Genomic DNA, 21,171 nt, shown 5'->3' on the forward strand with positions numbered 1-21,171 from the left:
CATACTGTTTAGCTGTTTCTCCACCTGCCCCTGGTCCGTCTCCCCAGAGGAGGCAGTCCCCACGGTGGGCCTGGTGTTGGTGATGGGTCAGCTGACAAAAATACTCTCGTGCAGGATGTCCGTATGCTTACTGTTGGCTTAAGGTGATGCAACAGGTAAGTACTTACATTGCAACATACCAGCTCTTCAGGTCAGCCTTCCCTAGGAACTTAAACACACTCTCTCACAACTGCAAAAAACGGAGCAAATGGCCCCCAATCCTTTTTACCGCACAACAGTGTTCTAAGGATCAACTTGGGCACTTTACAAGCCATGGGAGTTATTTTCCATGTTTTAAGTCAGCACTTCCTGGTTTCTCTTCTGAAGTACCTCTTAGTTTTACACTGTGCCCACTCCTCTTAGCACTCCTTCAGCATCCTATATAATCAATGGCCCCAAATGTTTGCTGTTTTTGCATTTAAAGCTGGTGAGTAAGAAAATCCTTTAGGACGCCACTTTTCTGGGAAAAAAAATTTTTTTAACCAAATGTTCACCCTCTTACCCGATAAAAGTACGAGTCACTTGGGATAGTGACCCAGTAAGACAGTAGTCACTGTCTTTAGGGAACTACTGACTTCAATAGTAATGGGTAGTTTAGAGTACCAGGTGACTCCCCTCCATGTCTCTAAGCAGTCTCTAGTTTATCTTGTCTCCTGTACCCTTATGGGCTCAGGGAAATTGGGATCTAACTGGAAAAAATCAAGCCCTGGGTTTGTTTCTCTGCTTTGCCTCTGAGTAACTGTGGGCAAGACACTAAACTCTTTAAACCTCAGTTTGCTCTATAAAGGGGGGTAAGAATAATCACACCTTTTAGGGCTGTGGACAATGTCTGTTCGTTGCTTGGTACATGTTGCTGGTTTGGGGTACTATTATTTTTCTTCACCTAAGGATATAGGCATCGTGTGGTTTGAGTCACCCAGTAGCGATAATGAGACCACTGAGTAGGTTGCCTGATCTGGGCTCCTAGGTAACAGGACGGATAGACCAATACGAAGTGTAAAGAGATGAACAGCAGCTCCCATTAAGAAGCATAAGCCTGGCACCCGCCATCAATCCAGAGATCAAATGCATGACTCACAATACTGAATACTCACTTCAGTCTGAAGGTGTAAAAAGAAAAATATAATCGAGCAAGGACTTGTAATGGACAAAAAAGCTGTCCTGGTTTAAATTAGGCCTGAGTTACTGGTTTGGTCCAGAACATCAAAAGCACTGAAAACCAGGAATATGGCCATTCTTTGGCAGTATCTTTGATGCAAGAGAGTTTTATTTCCCAACCAACTTAGTACCTAGCAAGAGCAACCTAGAAAGTGAGCATCCAACATGGGCCCACCAGTTCTCTCCTGGCTGAAAGTATGTAGAAGAGGCAGCCACGGCTGTTGCCTTTGATGAATTCCTACAGCACACTGCTGAGCTCAAAGCCGGGGTCCCCCCGTATGCAATAGTGGGGGACGGACAAGCCTGCTCATGGTGATGAGATACCAGGTGACTCTTCTGGAATGGGATGACACCATGAGGTACTGATGATTCAAAATACGCCCTTGCTTTAAAGTATGATCCTGGGCTTACTCAAAATACTGACTTTTTTTTTTAAATGCATATGTATAATTCAGCACTCAATATGCAACTTGAGTCTTGAAACTACTGGGTGTCCTAGCAACAGGCCAACTTAACTTAGGGTATAACCAAGCAAAGCAGGGATATGGCCACCTCGTTTTTAAACAGAATTTGTTATTTCAAATTAATATCCAAGTTATCATCATGAGAAAAAAATAAAAACTTTATTGGACTTTGTTACATTTATTTTACAATTTACTATTGCTTTTATTTTAAGTACATAAAGCGGGGTATGGTACATGGTAATGTTTTTGAAGTTTAGGACCTTTAAAGGTCTTGATTGGCTGGCCCTGCTTTAAGAAAAAAGGGGTGGTTGCTTTATACTGGCAAATTAAGGGGCTATACCTTCCCTATTTGCCCCCCAAAATTCCTTGTAACTTTATCTCTGCACCATGGCATGAATGACTGGTTTAAAAGATGGTGGTTCCAACAATTCATATCAAGCCCTGCTTCATGACCCCACACCTACAGCTCAACTGAGATTGGCCCCTTTATGTTCCATCTAATTCTATAAGAACACCTCAAATCTAACCTCTATCAGATTATGGCTAAACATCTCTGAACTTTGACTGTTGTCCAGTCTCATTTTAGCCTGCACTGAGATTAGCAGCTACCACAAGTCTGCTTCAAATGGGTTAAGCACTTTGCAGAGTAAATTTACTCTCTAAACAATCTTATGTACTAGGTACTATCTTTTGTTCAAACAAAGGAAACACTGAGGCTCAGACAGCTTGTCATTTGCCCAAGGTCATAAAGCACAGGATATACTCAACAAATAATAACTGACTAGTTTGACTGATAGAAAATGACAAAGCTGTTTGCAAACCAAACAGCCTGACTCCTGAGCCTCTGCTTTTAGCCATTCTTAAGGACCACTTCCATCTCCTCTAGCACAGCTTGTTCCTCTCCTTCCTGTTTTTCTTACCATAGAAATGGAACCACCACAGGCTTGGGTGATAAAAACCAGCATTACTCAGGAATCTACCTCTCCCCCATAGTTAATCAACTGCCAATTTAAATTTTTAAATTACTAAGTAGTTTTCAACTGTCAGTTTCTCTCCATCCTCACTTTTACTTCTGTTTCAAATCTTACATGGACTGCCCTGGTCTCATCTCTTTACATCCATTTTCCATATGTCAACCACAGGGACTGAAGATATCAATCATCTGTCCATGTCACTCTGAATATGTTCCCTGCTGCTCTCACAGAAGGTCCAAACTCTTCAGTGTGGTTTACAAAGCCCTTTGTAACCTACTCCCTGCCCACTTCTCCCCATTCCAGCTTTACTGAACACATTATTGGTTTCCCTACCCTTAACATCCAGTTTAGCCTACTCTTCAGCAATGCCAGTCCGCTTCCCCATTTCCCTCTTATTAGCTAACTCCTAACATTTCTTGGTTTAGACATCACTTTTTCCAAGCCTATCATGACACCTCCCACCCAGCACCTCTCCTTTGAGTTCTCTGCAATACCTAAATCACAGCACTAATTTACAACACACTGTACCACCTGTCAGCTCATTTTACCCTCCTCAAAACCCTAAGTCCAAGATGGCAGAGCCAGTGTCTGTCATGTTTAAAGTCGTATCCCAGAACTTGACAGGACCTGGGACAGAACACTTAGTAAATCTTCACAGAAAGAACAAACTGTTCCATTCCACCTCCCTCTGAGCTATCTCACCGGAAGAAGTTTCCTGACAGTGTCTGCCTTGTCTCTCATCTACCCAGTGTCTCACCCAGAAAAGACACTTAGTACAATTTTTGAATAAGCTCAAGACTTTACTCATCAGTCAGACCTGGTGAGTTTTAGAAGGAACAGGAGCATTCTGCTAGATGTTTGACAAACCTGACTGCCCATATAAGTCTAAAAAACATAGAATGGCTGCTAACTCATATAAGCTGTTTAAAAAAGGATCTTCAAAGCTTAAGTCTTTCTGTTTTAATCAAATAGCTTGATATAATTTTATCAATATAAGTGCAAATATAATTCACATGCATTATACTTTTACAGACTCATAACAAGATAATTACACAGACAGAAGTTGCACTGTTTTCCTAAATGAACCTTTGTTTTAACCAAACCTACAAAGCATTTATTGAAATTAACATTTCTGGCAAAGCCACGGGCTTAAATCAAGCAGCATCAATGCTGCAGTGCAAAAAAAAAAAGGAAATGAAAAAACTCAAGATGTAGAAGCAGTAGCCATACCAGCAACCCCTCTTCTGGGGCAAGATTCCACAAACATACTCCTTCCCCCAAGCACTATGAATTTAAGGACTGAGCAGAGGGCTTGTAGCACACAAGTTAAGACTTTCAGGGAGGAAAACTGTCATAGAAATGCATCATTATAATTATTTTGCTTTTTAAGGATACTGCAATAGAAATATATTAATGATGGCCTCAAATATCCAATAGTTTTCTGTATTACATTTTAATTCAAAGTTCTAGTGTCTCAATAAAGAACTCTCTCACAGCACAGCTGTAGTTCTCTTTAAAACATAAAATGTTCCTTTTGCTCTATATTCTTACAAATAAACATAATATAGATATAAACGAAAAGTTCTGATCCTGAATTAAGCATTATTCAATCTTGTCCTCTGATATAAACCTGGATATAGTCTTATTTGCAAAGCATTTGCTTAATATTTTAGTTGAAGCAAAAGTAAAATGATATGAGCGTTCAGCAAAGGAGACCTTTATGAATTTTGGTGGGGTCCTTGGCACTCAGAGGTTCAGCTGAAGTCTCGATTGGTGAGGACGAGTGGAGCCACAAGGGTCCAGAGATAGAGGAGGAGGCAGACCCAGCTGGAGCTGATCTTGACCCACACAGCTGGCCACTTATTGGTCATGCTCTGGAAGTTTGCATCAGGGCTAAGAAAACAGCAGAGAGTAAAGGTCAAGAAGCCTAATTTCAGCCTTCAGCAGCCCCTCGGCAAAAGCTAAGAAATTCTCCAGTGAAACTTGACTGACACTACTTCCTAGTAAGTTTCTAAAAGGGACTTGAGAAAGCTGCTATTTTTAGTTTTTATGAGCAGGGGACTCCACCTCTCAAAAAGCTTTCATCTTCTTGCCATATGAAGCACCCTGACTATTCCTTGCAAAAAGTTCTTCAGGAACATCCGCTGGTCTACATATTGGTAAAAGTCTAGACTGAAATGACCTCCCTGAAACTTTCCTTCCTTATCACATCCTTATTTTGATCAGAAGAGAAAAATCTGTGAACAAAAACGAGTCAGATCTCTGTATGCCATGATTTTCTCTCTGAAGCAACTCAAGTTTGGAAGAGCTCCCCATGATTTTCACTGTAAAAATTCCACCTGGATTTTAAATTCAAGAGGAGAAAAAGTCAAAAGTACTTCACAAAAGAGAGCGCTGAAAACCACCTCATTACATTGGTAAAAGAAGGGGATTCTGAGGTCAGGAAATGGAAGGAGACTTTACAGGCAACCCAAAGGGGCTAAGTGATCTTCCATCGATTTCATCTCTGCCTCCTACCTGTACCAGTTGGTCAGGGTCATCATGATGTACAAGGAAGCCAAGCAGAGCATGAGGTGGAACATGGAGTAGCTGTACTGCACCCCTTCTCTCTCATTGTCCACAGCCCGCCGAGGCCGTCCATCTTCTTCATCACCGGCGCCGTTGGCAGCTGTATCACCGAGGATCACACTGTCACTTCGTGACAGGGTCAGCTTACTTACTTGGCTATTGTTGGAATTGCGGATGCTGGAAAACGATCCCAAAGAAGGTAAGTCACAAAGGGGCCATGCAGATGAAACGCTGTCACTGGCTTATACACATGAAGGTTATTTCTGAACTGTTCCTACTTTGGGGACCTAAGGACTTCCGAAGGGTGTGCTTAAAGTTCTGAACTGCTGCCTGGCCTCACAAGACAGAGACAGTACTCTCATCAGTTACAATTCGATGGTTTAACTGCCAAGGAGTTTCCCAAAACATACTATGCTCAGTGTCTGCTTCCTTGACTTCACAAGTACCTCTTCTTTGCTTGGAATGTACTGCCACCTTCTCCCAGGTAACTTACTCATTCTTTAATCCTCCAGGAAGCCTTCCATGACATCACTCCATCACTAGGCTGGCTTAAATTCCCACAGCTCCTTACTCTCCCTTCTGCCATATCATTTACTGGTCATGTCTTTCTTGCTATTCATAGAACTTTTTAACAACATTGACCTTAGTTAGCCACCTATGCATTTCTAGTACACAGCAGATGTTCACTAAAAGTTAGTTAAATGACTGAATAAAAAAGTACACACAAATAAAGGACAAAAATCACACGATCATCTCAACAGACATTTAAAAAAAGCATCTGACAAAAATCTGCTATTTTTCATGATAAAAACTCAAACTAGGAATAGAGAACTTCCCCAAACTGGCATCTATGCAAAACTCAGAGCTTACATCATACTTAATAGTGAAAGACTGAAAGCTTTCCCCTTAAGATCAGGAACCAAAGGAAAACAAAAAGAGTCATAGACAATATGAAAACAAATGAACATAGCTATATTCCAATAAAACTTCATTTACAAAAATAGGGAGCCAGCCCAAGGGCTGTAGTTTGCCAACCCCTACTTTAAGCTGTTGTTTAAAAAAAAAAAGGTAAATCTATACATAATGTGCAAAGCTGTCCAAATTATAATGACAAATTCATATGCACTTCAGAATAGTATATACACTGTTATATAATATATTCCTAATTTATTTTAAAAATTATATATCAAGTGTTCTAAATAAAATTATGTAACCATAAAAATATGCAGTTATTAGATATATAGATATATGTAGTTATATAGATCTACAAAAATATGCAGTTAAATCATATATAAATATATGTATTTTATATATGCTGAAATAATATATATCAAAATGTTAATCATGGAAGAGGTAAGTTTAGAGGGAGGATAATTTCATTTCCTATTTTATAATTTTCTCACTTATGTTATTAATTTATATAAATATATCCTTGCCCATTTTTATTATTTCATATTTAAAATTATTAAAGTAATATACACTGTTTTATAGACAACATCAGTAACAATGGGTGGGAAGATGAATGCAAACTGCTGACATAGGTTATATCTGGGGCTGTAGATTACAGACTTTAACATTTCACATATTTAATTCTGTAGTTGTTCAAATATTATTTACAATGATCAGAAAATAAAGGTTTCTTTTTTTTTAAAGATAAGCCAATCAATTTTCAGAGCCACTATTCTAGCTCATCTAGGGACAGGTAAGGGCTTTATCCTCCTATACAAAGGACAGTATCTCTTAGTAAGGTTGGAATTATCTGTTGAGAGGATTTACTGAACTTTAAGAAATGTACACAGTGGGTAACTGAGGCAAGTCAAGGACTTTAATAAAGAGTTAAGTTTTTTAAATTCTTCATATGGCTATTTGAAAGCAAAATGGCTTCTCCAATCTACTGTTATTATTATTATTATTATTCACTCTATCATTAACCTTCATGAGAATCTTGTCCTAAGTACTTTTTAACTTACCTGGAATACAAAAGGGAAATAACAAAAACTACCAGCCCAACAAAATTCTCTTTATCCAGAGAAGGCCCGCTCTGTGATGGCGGAGCAGGGGTAGGGACTACTGCAGTTGTATTTCCAGGAGCCAATGTTGATGCGGTCATGTGTGTAATGATGCTCAACAGGCTAGGGTTGCAGGAACGATCTGAAAGTGAGAAATTTATTACCTTTAGGTATAACTCATCTTGTTCTAAGAAAGGATTTGAGGGGTGTGCTGACACATCTTTCAGTCGTGATGTAAAACATGGGAATGCTATACTTCAAAGAATCTGCAACTCAGCAGTCAGTAATGTATTTGTATTACAATCAGGGACTTAGTTTTAGAAAAACAGAAAAGAAACCACAATAACATGGTATTTGTCAAATTTCACAAAGGTCAATCTTGATTTCAATGGTTTTGAAGTTTCACTGGCTAGTCTTTTTGGTTCTATAGTTGTGCTTAAAGCACAAGGAGTTTATACCTAGTTTTGTTTTTGCATAGTTACATAGGATCACAATGAAAATAAGTCCAGTCATCACTGGAAGGTCTGCAATAATGGTTTTCCTTGAAAACGAGTCCACAGAACATCCTATTGAGAAACAATCCATAATACCTACAAAAGGAGATTTCTTGCAGCTGTTTCTTCCAGAGCCGGTACCACAAAGTAAAATTCAATTAAAACTATTCTACAATGGGCCAAGACAGTGTTGCCTTGTCCAGCTCTTAATTGGTTTGACTTAGTCCAGGGAAAAAGCCTAGACCATATATAGGACTGTGGTCCTTCAGGCTGTCAGCTCTGAATAGCTCTGAATAGCTATAAAGAATAAAACTTGAAAGGTAAGTATGTGCAAACATACAGTGAACACTGTACATTTAAGTGACAATGTTTGTTTGTTCATTTGTTTGTCTGACATTTGCTCCAGCTCCAGTTTTTGCACCTGCCAAAGGAGTAATTTCTTACTTTGTTTTCAGCAAATGAATGTGCTACTGAATTCCCTTACCAGGTTCATTGGACATGGCTGACCACGTGAGGTACATGATGTAGAGGGTGATGACAGAGGACTGCAGGAGGCCAGAACGAGGCTGGTATTCCTATGGAATCAAAAAGAAAACAATGCCACAGGCATTGTAAGGGCTAAATTACTAAAACCCAGTGCACTTCCTGGGACCCACTGAATCGTTATTAACTGAGAACTTCCTGATTCTGCTTGACAGCTGAAAGATGACAAGTAACCTTTCGGTCTGAGTTAGTTTGAAAAAAGAACCAAGAAAGAGGAAGCATGTACTACTGGTTCTCAAGGCATTTTATAATCCTGGAAATTCCTGTGTATCATACAAAGGCTCTGATTTACTACTAGTCCCTCAGTAACAAAGCAAAATCTAAGCTAAGCTTTGCCATTAACTAGCAAGGTGACCCATCACCTCTCTGAAATTTCAGTTTTCTCACTTTTAAAAGGAGAGGTGATATCCAGATATTCTTTTCATATTTCATATCTGGAACTCCATGAATTTTTAAAATATGGTATTTAAATAATGAAACTCAGGAGTATGAGTTTTATTTTAAATATTAAAATCAGTTATTTTTTCTAGTTTAATACTCCTAAAATATCTTTGCTAATGATTCATAAGACTCATTCTCCTGATGTAAACAATTTTAAGAACTATAAATTCTCAAGTTACATACTTTTTTTTTAATGATAGGGAAATTATTCACTTAATTATAATACAGGCACTAAATGGTACATTTTATAGTGATTAAGTTATAATTATGAAGATTTTACCGTGTTTAAGTAGATAAACTTGCATGTAAATTCATATAAAAGGTTATTCAGATTTCAAGTTTAGCATTAATTAAAAATCTTTCACAGGAGGAAGAACAACTTACAACTATACCTGAATTTTTGGAAGGATTGATACAATAGAAACTGCAATGCAAAGGATTAGATTAATGCTGATGAAGAACTTGTTTTCTGTGCAGCCATCTGGTTTGGTGTAATATATGTAGAGCAATACGACAGAGATGATTGACAGGATGTAACAGATGCTTGTGGCAGACAGTAAAGCTAGAAAAGAGAAAACGAACGTGAATGTCCACAATCATAACAAACTTTTATAAAGAAGACCATTTTCTTCTATTTTATATAAAAATAAAGCTGCATTATTTCACTTTTATGATGGTCAGTAATTTACAGTAAAATTACTGAAGCCCCAAGGTTAAAGTTTCAGATTGTGTTCAGAGTTGACGCAATGTTAAATTCTAAAAATCCACCAAGCAACTGAATTCATTTCCTGGATTATCCGACTGGATTCTGTGGGTTGAAAAACCAGTTGCAAAATTCTCACTAGAGTATTCCCTAGCTACATGATATATAAGGTACATTATAAGCTTTTCTTGGGAAGCTAGGAGACTCCTGGGCCCTCAAAATGGCCCAATTCACAGCAAGCTAAATGCCAGGAATGGTGTTAGCAGAAAACAGCAAAGACAGGCATCTTTTTATGGCAAGTTTTTCTCTACAGCCAATGGCCACATAAACCAATTTCCTATTACAATGAGACCACATCATTGTGTTAAAGTGGCTCATTTGCACTTCTCAAATATCTAAAGTCGTGTTTCTTTCTATCCATATGGATAATCAACAATTAGCTGTGTAACTCTGAAAATTAGAAAACATGAAAGAGTATCCAGTACACTCAGACCAACTGTAGCAATGTTGAGTTCAATTAATTTGTGTTTACTTCAAAGCACAGACTTTTTTAAGAAAGCTAGTTTCGGGGAGGGTATAGCTCAATGGTAGTACCTCCATTAAATAAACAAACAAACAAACAAGCCTAATTATGTCCTCCACAAAAAAATGAAACAAAACAACAACAAAAGAAGCTAGTTTCTACTTATCTCAATCTCAATGGACTTTGCATGTTTAAAATTAAATGATGTACATGATGTTACTATAAAATGATAACGTATATCAAGTTATTAGCTCAGTTCTTAATGTTCTTCCATCTGAATATGTAAGATTTCTCTGCTTTTAGTTACTTCAAAGCATGGCAAATCTGCAATTTGGGTGATCCAAAATAAACGGTAGAAAACAGAAGCAAATAGGTAAGAAAATAAAATAAATTTTTATTAGAAAGAAGTAAAGGAGGAGTTTCAGGACTCCCAACCAATAGTGGCAGATGATAGACAATTTTTTAAAACTTTTGTTGAAATAATCATTACAAACAATTTAAGTGACCTACAGCAGGGCAATGGTTAAACAAACTGTGGTATGCCAGGCCACGGAACAGCATGGAATGTATAGACTGGAATACCATGCAGCCATTAAATGAATAGGACAGACTTACATTCACTGGTATGGAAGGACATTCATTCATCATACAGTAAATGAAAACAGCAAGTCATGCAACAGTAAGTACAATGAACTTATTTACATTTAAATTCAAAAACATATAGATGTGCATAAATATATAAAGGTCTAGTAATAATGGTTATATCTGGAGAAGAAAGTGGGTTGCTGGTGGGTGGAAATTTTCGTGTTTTATTCTTATACAGGGCTCCAAATCCTTCTCCATTCTCACAGGCTGTAAATTCTATTCCCAACCTAGAAATTTTAAGCGCCCCTTACCCACCAGAAAGCTTTTACAAGGAGTATAGGGTCACACTCTAAATAAAGCAGTAAGGACTGTTCAGCTTTATCTGCCTGAGGCATGTGAACAGATGTCCCATATGTAGAACCCATCTGAGTACCCTGTCCATGGAAATAAAATAAAAACCAGAACTACGTCACTAAATAAAACTAGTTTTCCTTATGTTTTTCCAGAAAACTGGAGGTGTTTACACAAGGAGTCTCAAATCTCAAAATAAATGAATTGGGAGAATCCAGTGATTTAAATCATTTTTGCTGCTCTATTCTAGTAATACATATAATTCAGAACTGACTGAACTGGTAATTATAATTTTTTAAAAGTCAGCTCTACATTGGGAGCTTATATGTTTACATCAACAGAAATTTTTATCGTCTGCCCTGTTTAACAGAGCGTAATGCAGTACAGCTCTCATTGGTGGTTAGATACCTACCGGCATACCAGCACTTGGGGTTCCCTTCTTCCATTCGATTTACCCATAATTCATTCCAAGAGTGAGCAAAGTCTACCAATAGCACCAGCTGGATGAGGATGAAGAAGGCAGCCCCCGTCATGCCAATAACAAACCAGGCTACAAACCAAATGCACAAAGTTATTCTTTACCATAGCAGTAACATTTCAGAATGTTACTGTCCAACCTTTAAAAAGATTTCAATTCAAGTAAGAGAGAGGTGATGAAGACATACTCTGTCTCCAGCAGTGCAGCGAGATTACTGCAACTCCAAACTCAAAGGCACTCTCTGAGAAGTATTGAGTCTTGGACCTTTTAAAACTTGTGCTAGCTTGTGCCAAGGGGAGCCTAGGATCTGACATTCCAAATGGAAAGAATATAAACCTTTTCCTTTACTTTACAGGAATAAAAATCACAGTGGAAATCCACAGGAAGCAGGTAAGACAGGGATAGTGGACCACATGGTTATAAGTCCTTATGTTGACAAGCTCTCTAATTAACTTAGTATCGCCAAGTGAGAAGGTAAAGTACTAAAATATTGGCAAACGATTAACATATGGTTCCAGAACAGCTGACAAGTGGGCTGAAAGCCTCCTGGCTTTAATTAATCAGTTAATATCTTAATATCACTACCAAGTCATGGTAATTGGACACCATTTCATTTAATTACCAGTTCTATAAAATCGGTAATGAAAATGTAGCTTTAACTCAATCATTTGTAGTCCGTGTACATTATAATTAACCCTCTTAATAGCGAACTATACCTGTGGTGAAGTGACCCCCAGGAATATAGAAAGATCCAACCATGATACCAACAATGGCAGCAATTTTGAAGAACCAAAACCTATTAAAATACAAAAGTGCATTTATGAGATGCTAACTTTTGCCCTTACACTGAGAAAAACAAATTTCTTAAATGTAAAAATAAAGCTGTACTAGCATTTCCAATATGATTGGACTTATGTCTTCATCTGACATGAAGCTACTTCATTCAATATTTCACACAATTTAAGGACAAATAATAGCAGAGACCAAATCATTCACATTCATAAGAAAGAAACATGTAACTTTAGAGTTTCCCTACTTTTAGCACTTAAAGATATGAATTTTTCTAGAATTCCAGAGCTAATTTAATGTTAGTGAAATATAGAGCAATCAACTTAGATCTGGGGAAAAGTTAATCACCTAATTCTTTTACAACCAAGTGAAACCATGCCCCACAGAGTTAAAAAACCCATTCTGAAACTGTGCCTCACAGAGCTGATAGAAACTGGTGACTAATTTCTTGAGTTTGTCTAACAAAACAGCAGCTAAGGGAACAGCTTGTTAAAGAACACCTCTGATTGTTTTGGGGTTTTTTGCAGGGGGGCGGTTGGTAATTGGGTTTATTTATCTTTAGAGGAGGTACTGGGGATTGAACCCAGGTCCTTGTGCATGCTAAGCATGCACTCTACCACTTGAGCTATATATACCCTCCCCTTAAGAACCCTTCCGCTTGTAGCCTCGCCTTCACTGACCAAGCCTGCCTTAATTTTTTTCAAATTCCATACCCGCCAAGCTTCATATAGCCTCAATAATACATCACACAACTTTTAAATCTTTTAGATAACACCTCTGACTTATGGGTTGCTATAGTAACAGAGGCTTAAGCTGTTTCTCAGAAACTTGGGAGTTCTTCTCCAGTTTGAGTTGGTTAAGGCTGGTTCAAACCACTGACCCTAAAACTGAGCCTGCACAGGTGTTCAATGAATGACCTTTTGATATCAGAGTGCCAAAAATTCCACCCTCATTATGCTAAGCATCTCCATTTTTGAATATGCATTTCGTTAAGAAGTTTGAAACTCAGATATGCCTGTGTAGAACACTAATAACTACACATTTTGCCTACTTCCAATCTCCTTTCCCCAAACCTAAGCCTACTGTGCTTCTTTATCCCATAAAGAACTCAAGCCCCTCGTCTTCGGGGAGGTGGATCCGAGATTAGTCCTCCTGTCTCTGCTGCAAACTTCAAGCATCTGTTTGGCCTGCTGTACGTCAGGCAAATGAACCTGGTTCAGTAACAACTGGACATAAGTGCCTTGCCCACAATCACACGGTTCATCACTGGCAAAGCCAGGACCAAACCTGGCTTTCAGTCAATCTTTAAAGACTGTCTTGTACGGCACAGTGGCTTTGGAACTGGACAGATCTGAATTTCAATCCTAGCTCCAACCCTCACTAGCTGAGAGATCTCAGGCAATTTATTTAATCTCTCTGGAATTCAGTTACTGCATCTGTAAAAAGGGGATTATAATACATATGAAGTTTACTAAATTCCCTTCCGTCTTCAAATGAGAATTAGAAATTTATGTAAAAGGGGAACTAGGGATCGGGAATGGGAAGAAACAGAATATATAAATCAGTGGCCCAAATATATTCACATCTATCTTTCTGTATACTATTTAAATATATCAGGTACATGTTTATCTTTTAACAACAGAAAGAAAAAAATGTGTGTGTGTGTGTGTAGTACCCACAGTGCTTGAACTGTTTCATAGGTGTTCAATAAAAATGTGGACACTTGAAGCAAAGGTTTGTTTTGTTTTTTTTTTTAATTAAAAACAAAAAAGACAAGACTCTCCTCATGCACTTAACCACCCCCATGCTGTTGGACTCCAAATGAAAATGACATCAAACAATTTCACATGTATAATACGTCAGAAATACATCTGGGCCACTGACTCACATACTCTACTGCTTTCTTCAAACTAGCAACATTAACTGCAGAAGGGGAGGAGCCACACCATACTATAACAAGTTAATCATAAATAATTCTTACATACCCATTGTGTATTGCTGCTCTGGGATCTTTACTCGTTTTCACTTTTAACATGAGCAGAGAGAAGACAAAGAAAAAGATGGCTAAGGCAAAGTTGATTCGATATACAGCTTTATAACGAACCAGCACATCACAATCTTTATCCACGATCATATCAGCCACTTTGGTATTAAATCCTTCATCACAGAATCCAGGAATCTGGAAAAAGCAATTTCAATGCCATAGGAATATCCACATTTAAAGAGAGAGATTCTATTCCACCATAGGAAAGCCTGGATTTATAAAACTGACCACTTTAACAACTGTAAAACAGTCCTGTGGGATTTTTCTCTTTCCCTCCAATTCACTTACAATCTTGTCACCAAACAGTGTAAACATCTTGCATTTTGAAAATAAAAGTCAAGTGTTCGCTTTTCTGCTCTTGTCTGCTGATGAGGTGATCTCCCATTTTCCCATGAATTTTCATGCTACAACTCACTCCTTCCAAAGGTGAAGGGCTAGTCTAGCTTAAATGTTTAAAATTAAACACAGCATGGAAAGACAAAGTTTTAGGGACACTCTTTAATATCATTCCCTCAGTTGACTGAAGATGTTCATTCTGACTACCTTTATTTTGGAAAAGGACTAATACCTTCATATTCTGTGTCTTGACTATATCCCAAATTTAAAATCCCAACCAATCCAATGAACTTGAATGAGTTTCACAATAATTATTAATTATGACTAAAATTTCACAAACTATAAAAATAATAAAAATAAGCCCTTCATTAAGGCTACTCTTACGTCCACTTACCTTCTTCAGCTGTGTTTCCATCCCCTCATGAAACATGATAAAACATACAATGGTGCCCAGGAAGAGAATGAAAGCATAGATGAGGCGAGTCAGAGTGGAATTCTTACTGTTGGGACAGCAACCACACAGCAAACATGACGCGCCACCGCAAAGGCACGGAACCTGTAATAAAGCACATCACTGCCACTTGACTCCTTCAGAGAACTCCTTCGTGACATCCAGAGCAGACACGAGGCAGACCAGGCCCTGAGAGGTGTTACTGAGGGAATGACTGCCCGGGAGGAAGGGCTTACAATCCTGGGCTCTGCAACCAATGTTATTTCTGCCACTTTACCTCAACAAGTTATACAATCCAAGCTTATTTCTCAAATTGTAAAACAGACTCAGTAACAGACTCTTCCTCTCTCAGACATTGCTATATTAAATGAGCACTCAACATAGTGCCTAAAACATAATAAAAGCCCAATATTAGTTATGCTCACGTGGAGAGCACATTTTATTTAAAAACAATATATCTTAATACTGAGAAAAACAGAAACCTAACTCCATTTGCTGTTTTATGAGAATCCTAGCTACAGATCTGAATTTACAGCATAAGGCAACATTACATGGAAACCCTTATGAATAATAAAAGCAAGAGTCATTTAGTTCCATTCAAGAGTAATCTGGAGATTCCTCAAAGTGAAACATAGAATTATCATATGAGCCAGCAACTCCACTCATATACACACCCCAAAGAACTGAAACAGGTATTCAGACAAAAAGTTGTACATGAATGAATGTTCAAAGCAGCACTATCTACAATTGTCAGAAAGCAGAAACAACCCAAATGTCCATCAAGTGATGAATGGATAAGTAAAATGTGGTATAGCCACAAAATGGAATATTATTTAGCCATACAAATGAAGTACTGAAACCTAGTACAACACGGGTGAACCTAGAAAACATCATGCTAAATGAAAGAAGCCAGACACAAAAGGTCACATATTGTGATTTCATTCATATGAAATACCCCAAATAGGTAAATCCAGAGAGAGAAAGCAGATTAGTGATTTCCAGAGGTTGGAGGAAGAAGGGAAACGAGAGTTGACTGCTTAATAGGTATCAAGTTTCCCTTTGGGGTGATGAAAATCTTTTGGAATCATATAGATGTGATGATGACAGTATAACACTGTGAATGTACTAAATTATACAATTTAAAATGGTTAATTTAATATTATGTGAATTTTACCACAATTAAAAAACAAACCAAAAAACCCACTGTAACTTGGCTCTTTGGTCAGCTGAAATCTAATGAGCATTCCAGATGAGAGGACATAATCTGAGTCATTCTTTTATATGCTTGATTAAGAAACCACCTGAACTGCTTTGACAGATGATGTTATCAAGTCACATTACAAGAATAGGCCAATTCAGAATCATCAGATGCAAACACTGGGGTATTCTGATCTTAGAATATGGCCCCAGTAATCATCTTTTATGAGACACTGTCAGGAATATAGAGCACCTAGCACAATACCTCTCACAGCAGGGCTCAGTCTATCCTGGTAACCATTAATAACCAAAATCACAGTAGCCATGGGGAATTGACCACCCAGCCCCAGTCTCTAGCTCTTAATTACAATCTGGGTCAAAAGACCATAGTAAAAGTCTGTATCTGGCCACAGACAGAAATAGAGACATTTTACAACTAAAAACAATGACACTGATTGCTTCAGGTTTATTTTGTCTGCACTCTCACACTCCTGGCTCTCTTTAGCATTTTTCCCCTAGCCAATTTCTCATAACTGCCTACTGTTTGCTATAGGTTGAATTGTGTCCTTCAAAATTCATATGTTGAAGTCCTAATCCCCAGTACTCCAGAATGTGACCTTATCTGGAAACAGGGTCTTTGCATATATAACTAGGGAAAATGTTCTGCTGGAGAAGAGTGGGCACCTAATCAACCATGACTAGTGTCACAAAAAGGAGAAACCTGGACACAGACATGCATCGCAGGGAGAACACCATGTGAAGATGAAGACAGAGATCTACAAACCAAGGAACACCAAAGACTGCTACCAAACCACCAGGAACGGGGAAGGAGGCCTGGAACAGAGTCTCTCTCACCACCCTCAGAAAGAACCCTGCTGACACCTTAACCTCAGATTTCTAGCCTCCAAAACTGTGAGACAGGAAATTTCTGTTATTTAAGTCACCCACTCCGTGGTATTGGCAACCCAATGTATCTACTTACCTGTTTATAACTGTCTTGTATCTTGAGAGGGGACCACCTAGTGTTGTATCTCTTGCACCTTTACATAGCAGGTACTCAATCTGTAGAACAAACTTGTCCTGCTATGCTATGTCACTTCCCTATCTCAGTAAATGACCACTCTTTTTGAGATAGGCTGGGTCTTGGAACCCTTTACTGGAGTGCTTACACCTTGGACCTACACCTCCATGAGCAACAGAAAACAAAGTAAACTAAAAATAACTGAACAATAAGATACAAAAAAGCCACAAGCCAACTGCCACTTCAGAGGTGCTGGGAACAAAAGCAGGGGACTGTGCATGATCCCTGCAGACAGCATCGCCAACGAGGTGGGCAGACCACCTCAGCTACGCTTCCTGCCCAACACACTGATCCCACACGCTCCTCCCACCCCACCTCGGGAGCAAACAAGGGCACCTGTTTCTTGTTTTCACTCCCTCGTGCTGCACTAGGAGCTCCAGTAAAGCCTTACCTTAACATTCTCATCTGCCCTCTTACCAATTGCTGCTAATTAAAGAGTCCAGGACCCAGGCTGGTAACATACTCTTCCTGTTGCCCAGACCAAAAACCCTGGCGTCATCCTTGATGCCTTTCTTTTTCCAAAACCTTCATCCCTTTTGTCAGCACATCAGCTGTATCCTCAAAATATATCCAGAATCTGACTACTTTCACAGCATCCTTAGCTATCACGTTGGTCTAAGCCCCTACTATCACTTCACCTGGATTAAAAGCTATAGTTCCTGTTGCTACAGCAACCCATTCAGAACCCAGAGTTAGTATAAAAATTATTTTAAGATGCAGACATGTGAGATTCAAAAGATGGAGGAAAAAAAATGTCTTCTCAGAGCTTTTTTCATCTGACTAAAAAAGCAGTAACTGCCACGAATTCTCTCTCCAAGGGAGTTTTATGGCCATGAAGAAGACAAAAAGACCTCTGCACCTACATAAACAAGAACTAACACAAACTTTCTTATCTCTTGTTTGTTCTCCTAAAAACTCAACTGTTGGTGGGGGGAGGGTATAGCTTAGTGGTAGAGTGCCTGCCTGGCATGCATGAGGTCCCAGGCTCAAACCCTAAAACCTCCATTAAATAAAAAAAAAAAAAACCCTAATTACCCCCCACAAAAAAAAGTGAAAAAAAAATTTTTTTAAAAAAAGAACGCAAGTAATTTAAAAAACCCAATTATTTTTCCTAAAGAAACCTATTTGCTCCCCCTGGCAGCCCTTTTCTGCCATCCCCTGCAATTAAGTCAGGCATATAATAGGCCCTATATTCTAACCACCCCTTTGAGTTATTCATCACTGAGAACTCCTGTGTGTGAGTTGCACAAGTAAACTCTTTTTTTCGCGTGATTTTTCTCTTCTCAGTTTAATTTGCAGGCCCCAACTACTAACTCATAGCGGATGGAAGAAAAGTTTTTTCTCCCTACACTGCTTTATCTTTTCCACCAGCTATTCTCCACACAGCAATCCTGTTAAATCACTGGTCAGATCACATCATTCCCCTTTTCTGCTATGGATCCCTGTAGTCACATAAGAATAAAAGTCCATGTCATTAAATTGGCCAGTGGGCATCTACATGACTTGACTCCCTTCACCTTTCTGACTTCATTTACTCTTTTTCCCCTCACTCTTTCCATTCTCTGGTACACTGAATTCCTTACTGTTCCTACTGAACAAAAGAAATTAATAAAATATGAATGGGATCTATAGATAGAAATGTTTTGATGGCATCAATTCCAATCTCAGCTTTACCTCAAAGCCAAAATGTGTTTCAGGTTTCAAATGACCAATTCACTCCTTAATTAATGACCTTAGTTACTTTTTTCTAAATTTGTGTTGTAAATAGTGAGTCTGACCCACTAGGGGCCTGGAAAAATCAACTGACCAGAAATTTTCTTTAATATGACAGAAAAGAAAAATTGTACAGCAGAGGACAAAGGTAAGAATTATTTCATGAAACTTGAGTCTAAATGGGTGTACTAAATCAACTGTGTAAAATTTATTTCCTATTTTGGATCAAGGTCAAAAAACTGGAAAGCCACTGCAATCTAGGAGCCCATAAATGACCAAAGCCCCTTCTGATTTAAAATCAACAATCTTAAAGGATGGAAAATACACTGTTCCTAAAAAACGGTAGTGGAATGAGCTGACAGTGAGCCCTTGATTAATTAAGTCAGCTGGGGAATTAGGAAACAAGAAAATGATGTCAAGGAATCACCCTCCTCTGAAGCGAGTGCATGAACGAACTCGGCATATTCTCTTCCACAGAGCCTAAAATATTCCTTTTAAAATATAGCCTTTACAATCTATCAAGTGATTCAATCCATTTATTCACTTCATCCTTACAACAGTTCTTGAAGCGAGGAATGCTAGGGTGACTGTCTTCATCTTAAGGGAAGCCAGAAAGAAATGACTTGCACAAGGTCCCAAAATGTTCAGACCATGACTTCCAATTGTGAATAATCCACAAGGCCTTCTTTCTCTTGCACCGGAACCGCAGACAGGCCTCGGTTAAAATCCCACCACTGCCACACGCTTCGTAGCTTTGGCAAAATCCTGTGCTATGGGATAAAAATATTATTCACCCTCCCCACCCATAAATAAATGACGCCACCCTAAGAAGGTGCGTGGAAATGAACCAGAGAGCCCCGGCCCCAAGAACTCTCCTTCGTCGCTCGTTTCAGCTCCAGAGGAAGCCAGAAGCCGGAAGGCTCGCGGAGGCGGGGCAATCGAAATTGTAAACAATGGAGGCCTGGCCTCTTAGGTTCCTCAACAAACCCAGAAGGCAAGTCGCCGGATCCCCATCGCAGGGCATCGCGAATTCTATCCTGGACACCCCCAATGCCCTCTGCAGCCCGGCCCGGCCCCCAAACCCTGTGCCCCTGGCGCTGAGGCCCTTTCGGGACTGGGCTTGGGGAGTCCTATAGCCCTCCCCCAAACCACAGGTCCGACGGAGAAACCGGACCCCAAACTCACCCAGCTAGCGAGGGAGAAGACCCCCAGCACAGCCCCCATGGTGACACCGGTGATGGAGGAGGCCGAGCCGGAGGCTCCTAGCGCGGTGGTAACTGCCGGTTGAGGCGCCTCCTCAGAAACGCTACAGTTTCTCAGGCCGGAAACGTGCGTCCTGCGTCCTTACGTGGCCCCGCCCATCGCCCGCGGCCGCTGCCGAGAAGGCACCAGTCATTGGTAGGAGGAGAAGGCGGGGCTGGGGAGGAGGCGGGGCTAAACCTAAATAAAGGAGCAGAGCAGGCTTTATTCTTTCATCTCATTTGTATTCACTGGGAGCTCACTATGTGTCAAGATTTGGGGTACAGAAGTGCATGAGAATTTATGGTCAAGTTAAGAAGAGACTGATGATGAACAGAAACATACCATGACATACTTTGGTGACTACAATGAAAAAGTAGCGTGAGGGAATATTCTTTCAATAAAAGTTTATTCAATGCCTACTATGTAGGGGGAAGGTAGTTGGGGAGTAGTCTTGGAAGGACTTTATATCTAATCTGAGGAATTTATATTTAGTCTAAGACCTGAAGGATGAGCCCAAGTGAAGCAGGAGAGATAGGCACTGTTTCCTAAAATGGGGGATAAATAAGCCATTTGGGATAAATGAAAGGATCCAAGGATGCATGTCTCGGTCATTAAATAACACTGAAAGGCAGGATGAGAAAGTCTTGCTTCAAATTAAAGAGAAAATGTGTTTGAGACTAGTACGTATTTAACATTTTTTCTAACATTTGCTTATCTCCCTTTTTAACAGAGTGAAGGCTTCACTTTCCAAATATCATCCAAAGGTAACCACTCTACAGTTAAATAACATTGTTTTAGGGTTTGTGTATGTGTGGATTTGCAGAAATTCTTACACTTCTACCAAGCAATGCTTGATTTCCACTTAAGCAGTGGTGTAAATTTTCCTTTGTAAATTTAAGTAAAAATTAAGAGTCCATTTAAAGAAAAAATTTTGAAAAATTATTTACTAATGTCCATAACAGTACAGGTGGTATGTAGATATGGCAAC

The 21,171-nt window shown here is 39.1% G+C and overlaps 1 protein-coding gene across 1 annotated transcript; it reads right to left on the bottom strand.

The window, feature by feature from the left end:
* Nucleotides 1-1,798: 1,798 nt before the first annotated feature.
* Nucleotides 1,799-20,284, bottom strand: SERINC3 (serine incorporator 3). The gene is made up of 10 exons (XM_006202511.4): nt 20,127-20,284; nt 14,894-15,055; nt 14,105-14,298; nt 12,047-12,126; nt 11,265-11,402; nt 9,083-9,252; nt 8,191-8,281; nt 7,174-7,354; nt 5,153-5,380; nt 1,799-4,528 (listed from the first exon to the last, which is right to left on the bottom strand). The coding sequence occupies exons 1-10, from the start codon at nt 20,163-20,165 to the stop codon at nt 4,390-4,392; spliced, it is 1,422 nt and encodes a 473-aa protein (XP_006202573.1). The 5' UTR covers nt 20,166-20,284; the 3' UTR covers nt 1,799-4,389.
* Nucleotides 20,285-21,171: the final 887 nt, after the last annotated feature.

Source organism: Vicugna pacos, chromosome 19 (assembly GCF_048564905.1).
Source record: "Vicugna pacos chromosome 19, VicPac4, whole genome shotgun sequence".
In the NCBI taxonomy this organism is placed as follows: Eukaryota; Metazoa; Chordata; class Mammalia; order Artiodactyla; family Camelidae; genus Vicugna; species Vicugna pacos.

Bases quoted from the DNA above. Each gene is read 5' to 3' on its own strand.
- SERINC3 (XM_006202511.4), bottom strand. From the start codon at position 20,165: ATGGGGGCTGTGCTGGGGGTCTTCTCCCTCGCTAGCTGG. The intron at 15,056-20,126 runs GTGAGTTTGGGG...GCTTTATTACAG, and splicing joins TCTTCTCCCTCGCTAGCTGG to GTTCCGTGCCTTTGCGGTGG. The intron at 7,355-8,190 runs GTAAGGGAATTC...TCTCACTTTCAG, and splicing joins AGCCATGTCCAATGAACCTG to ATCGTTCCTGCAACCCTAGC.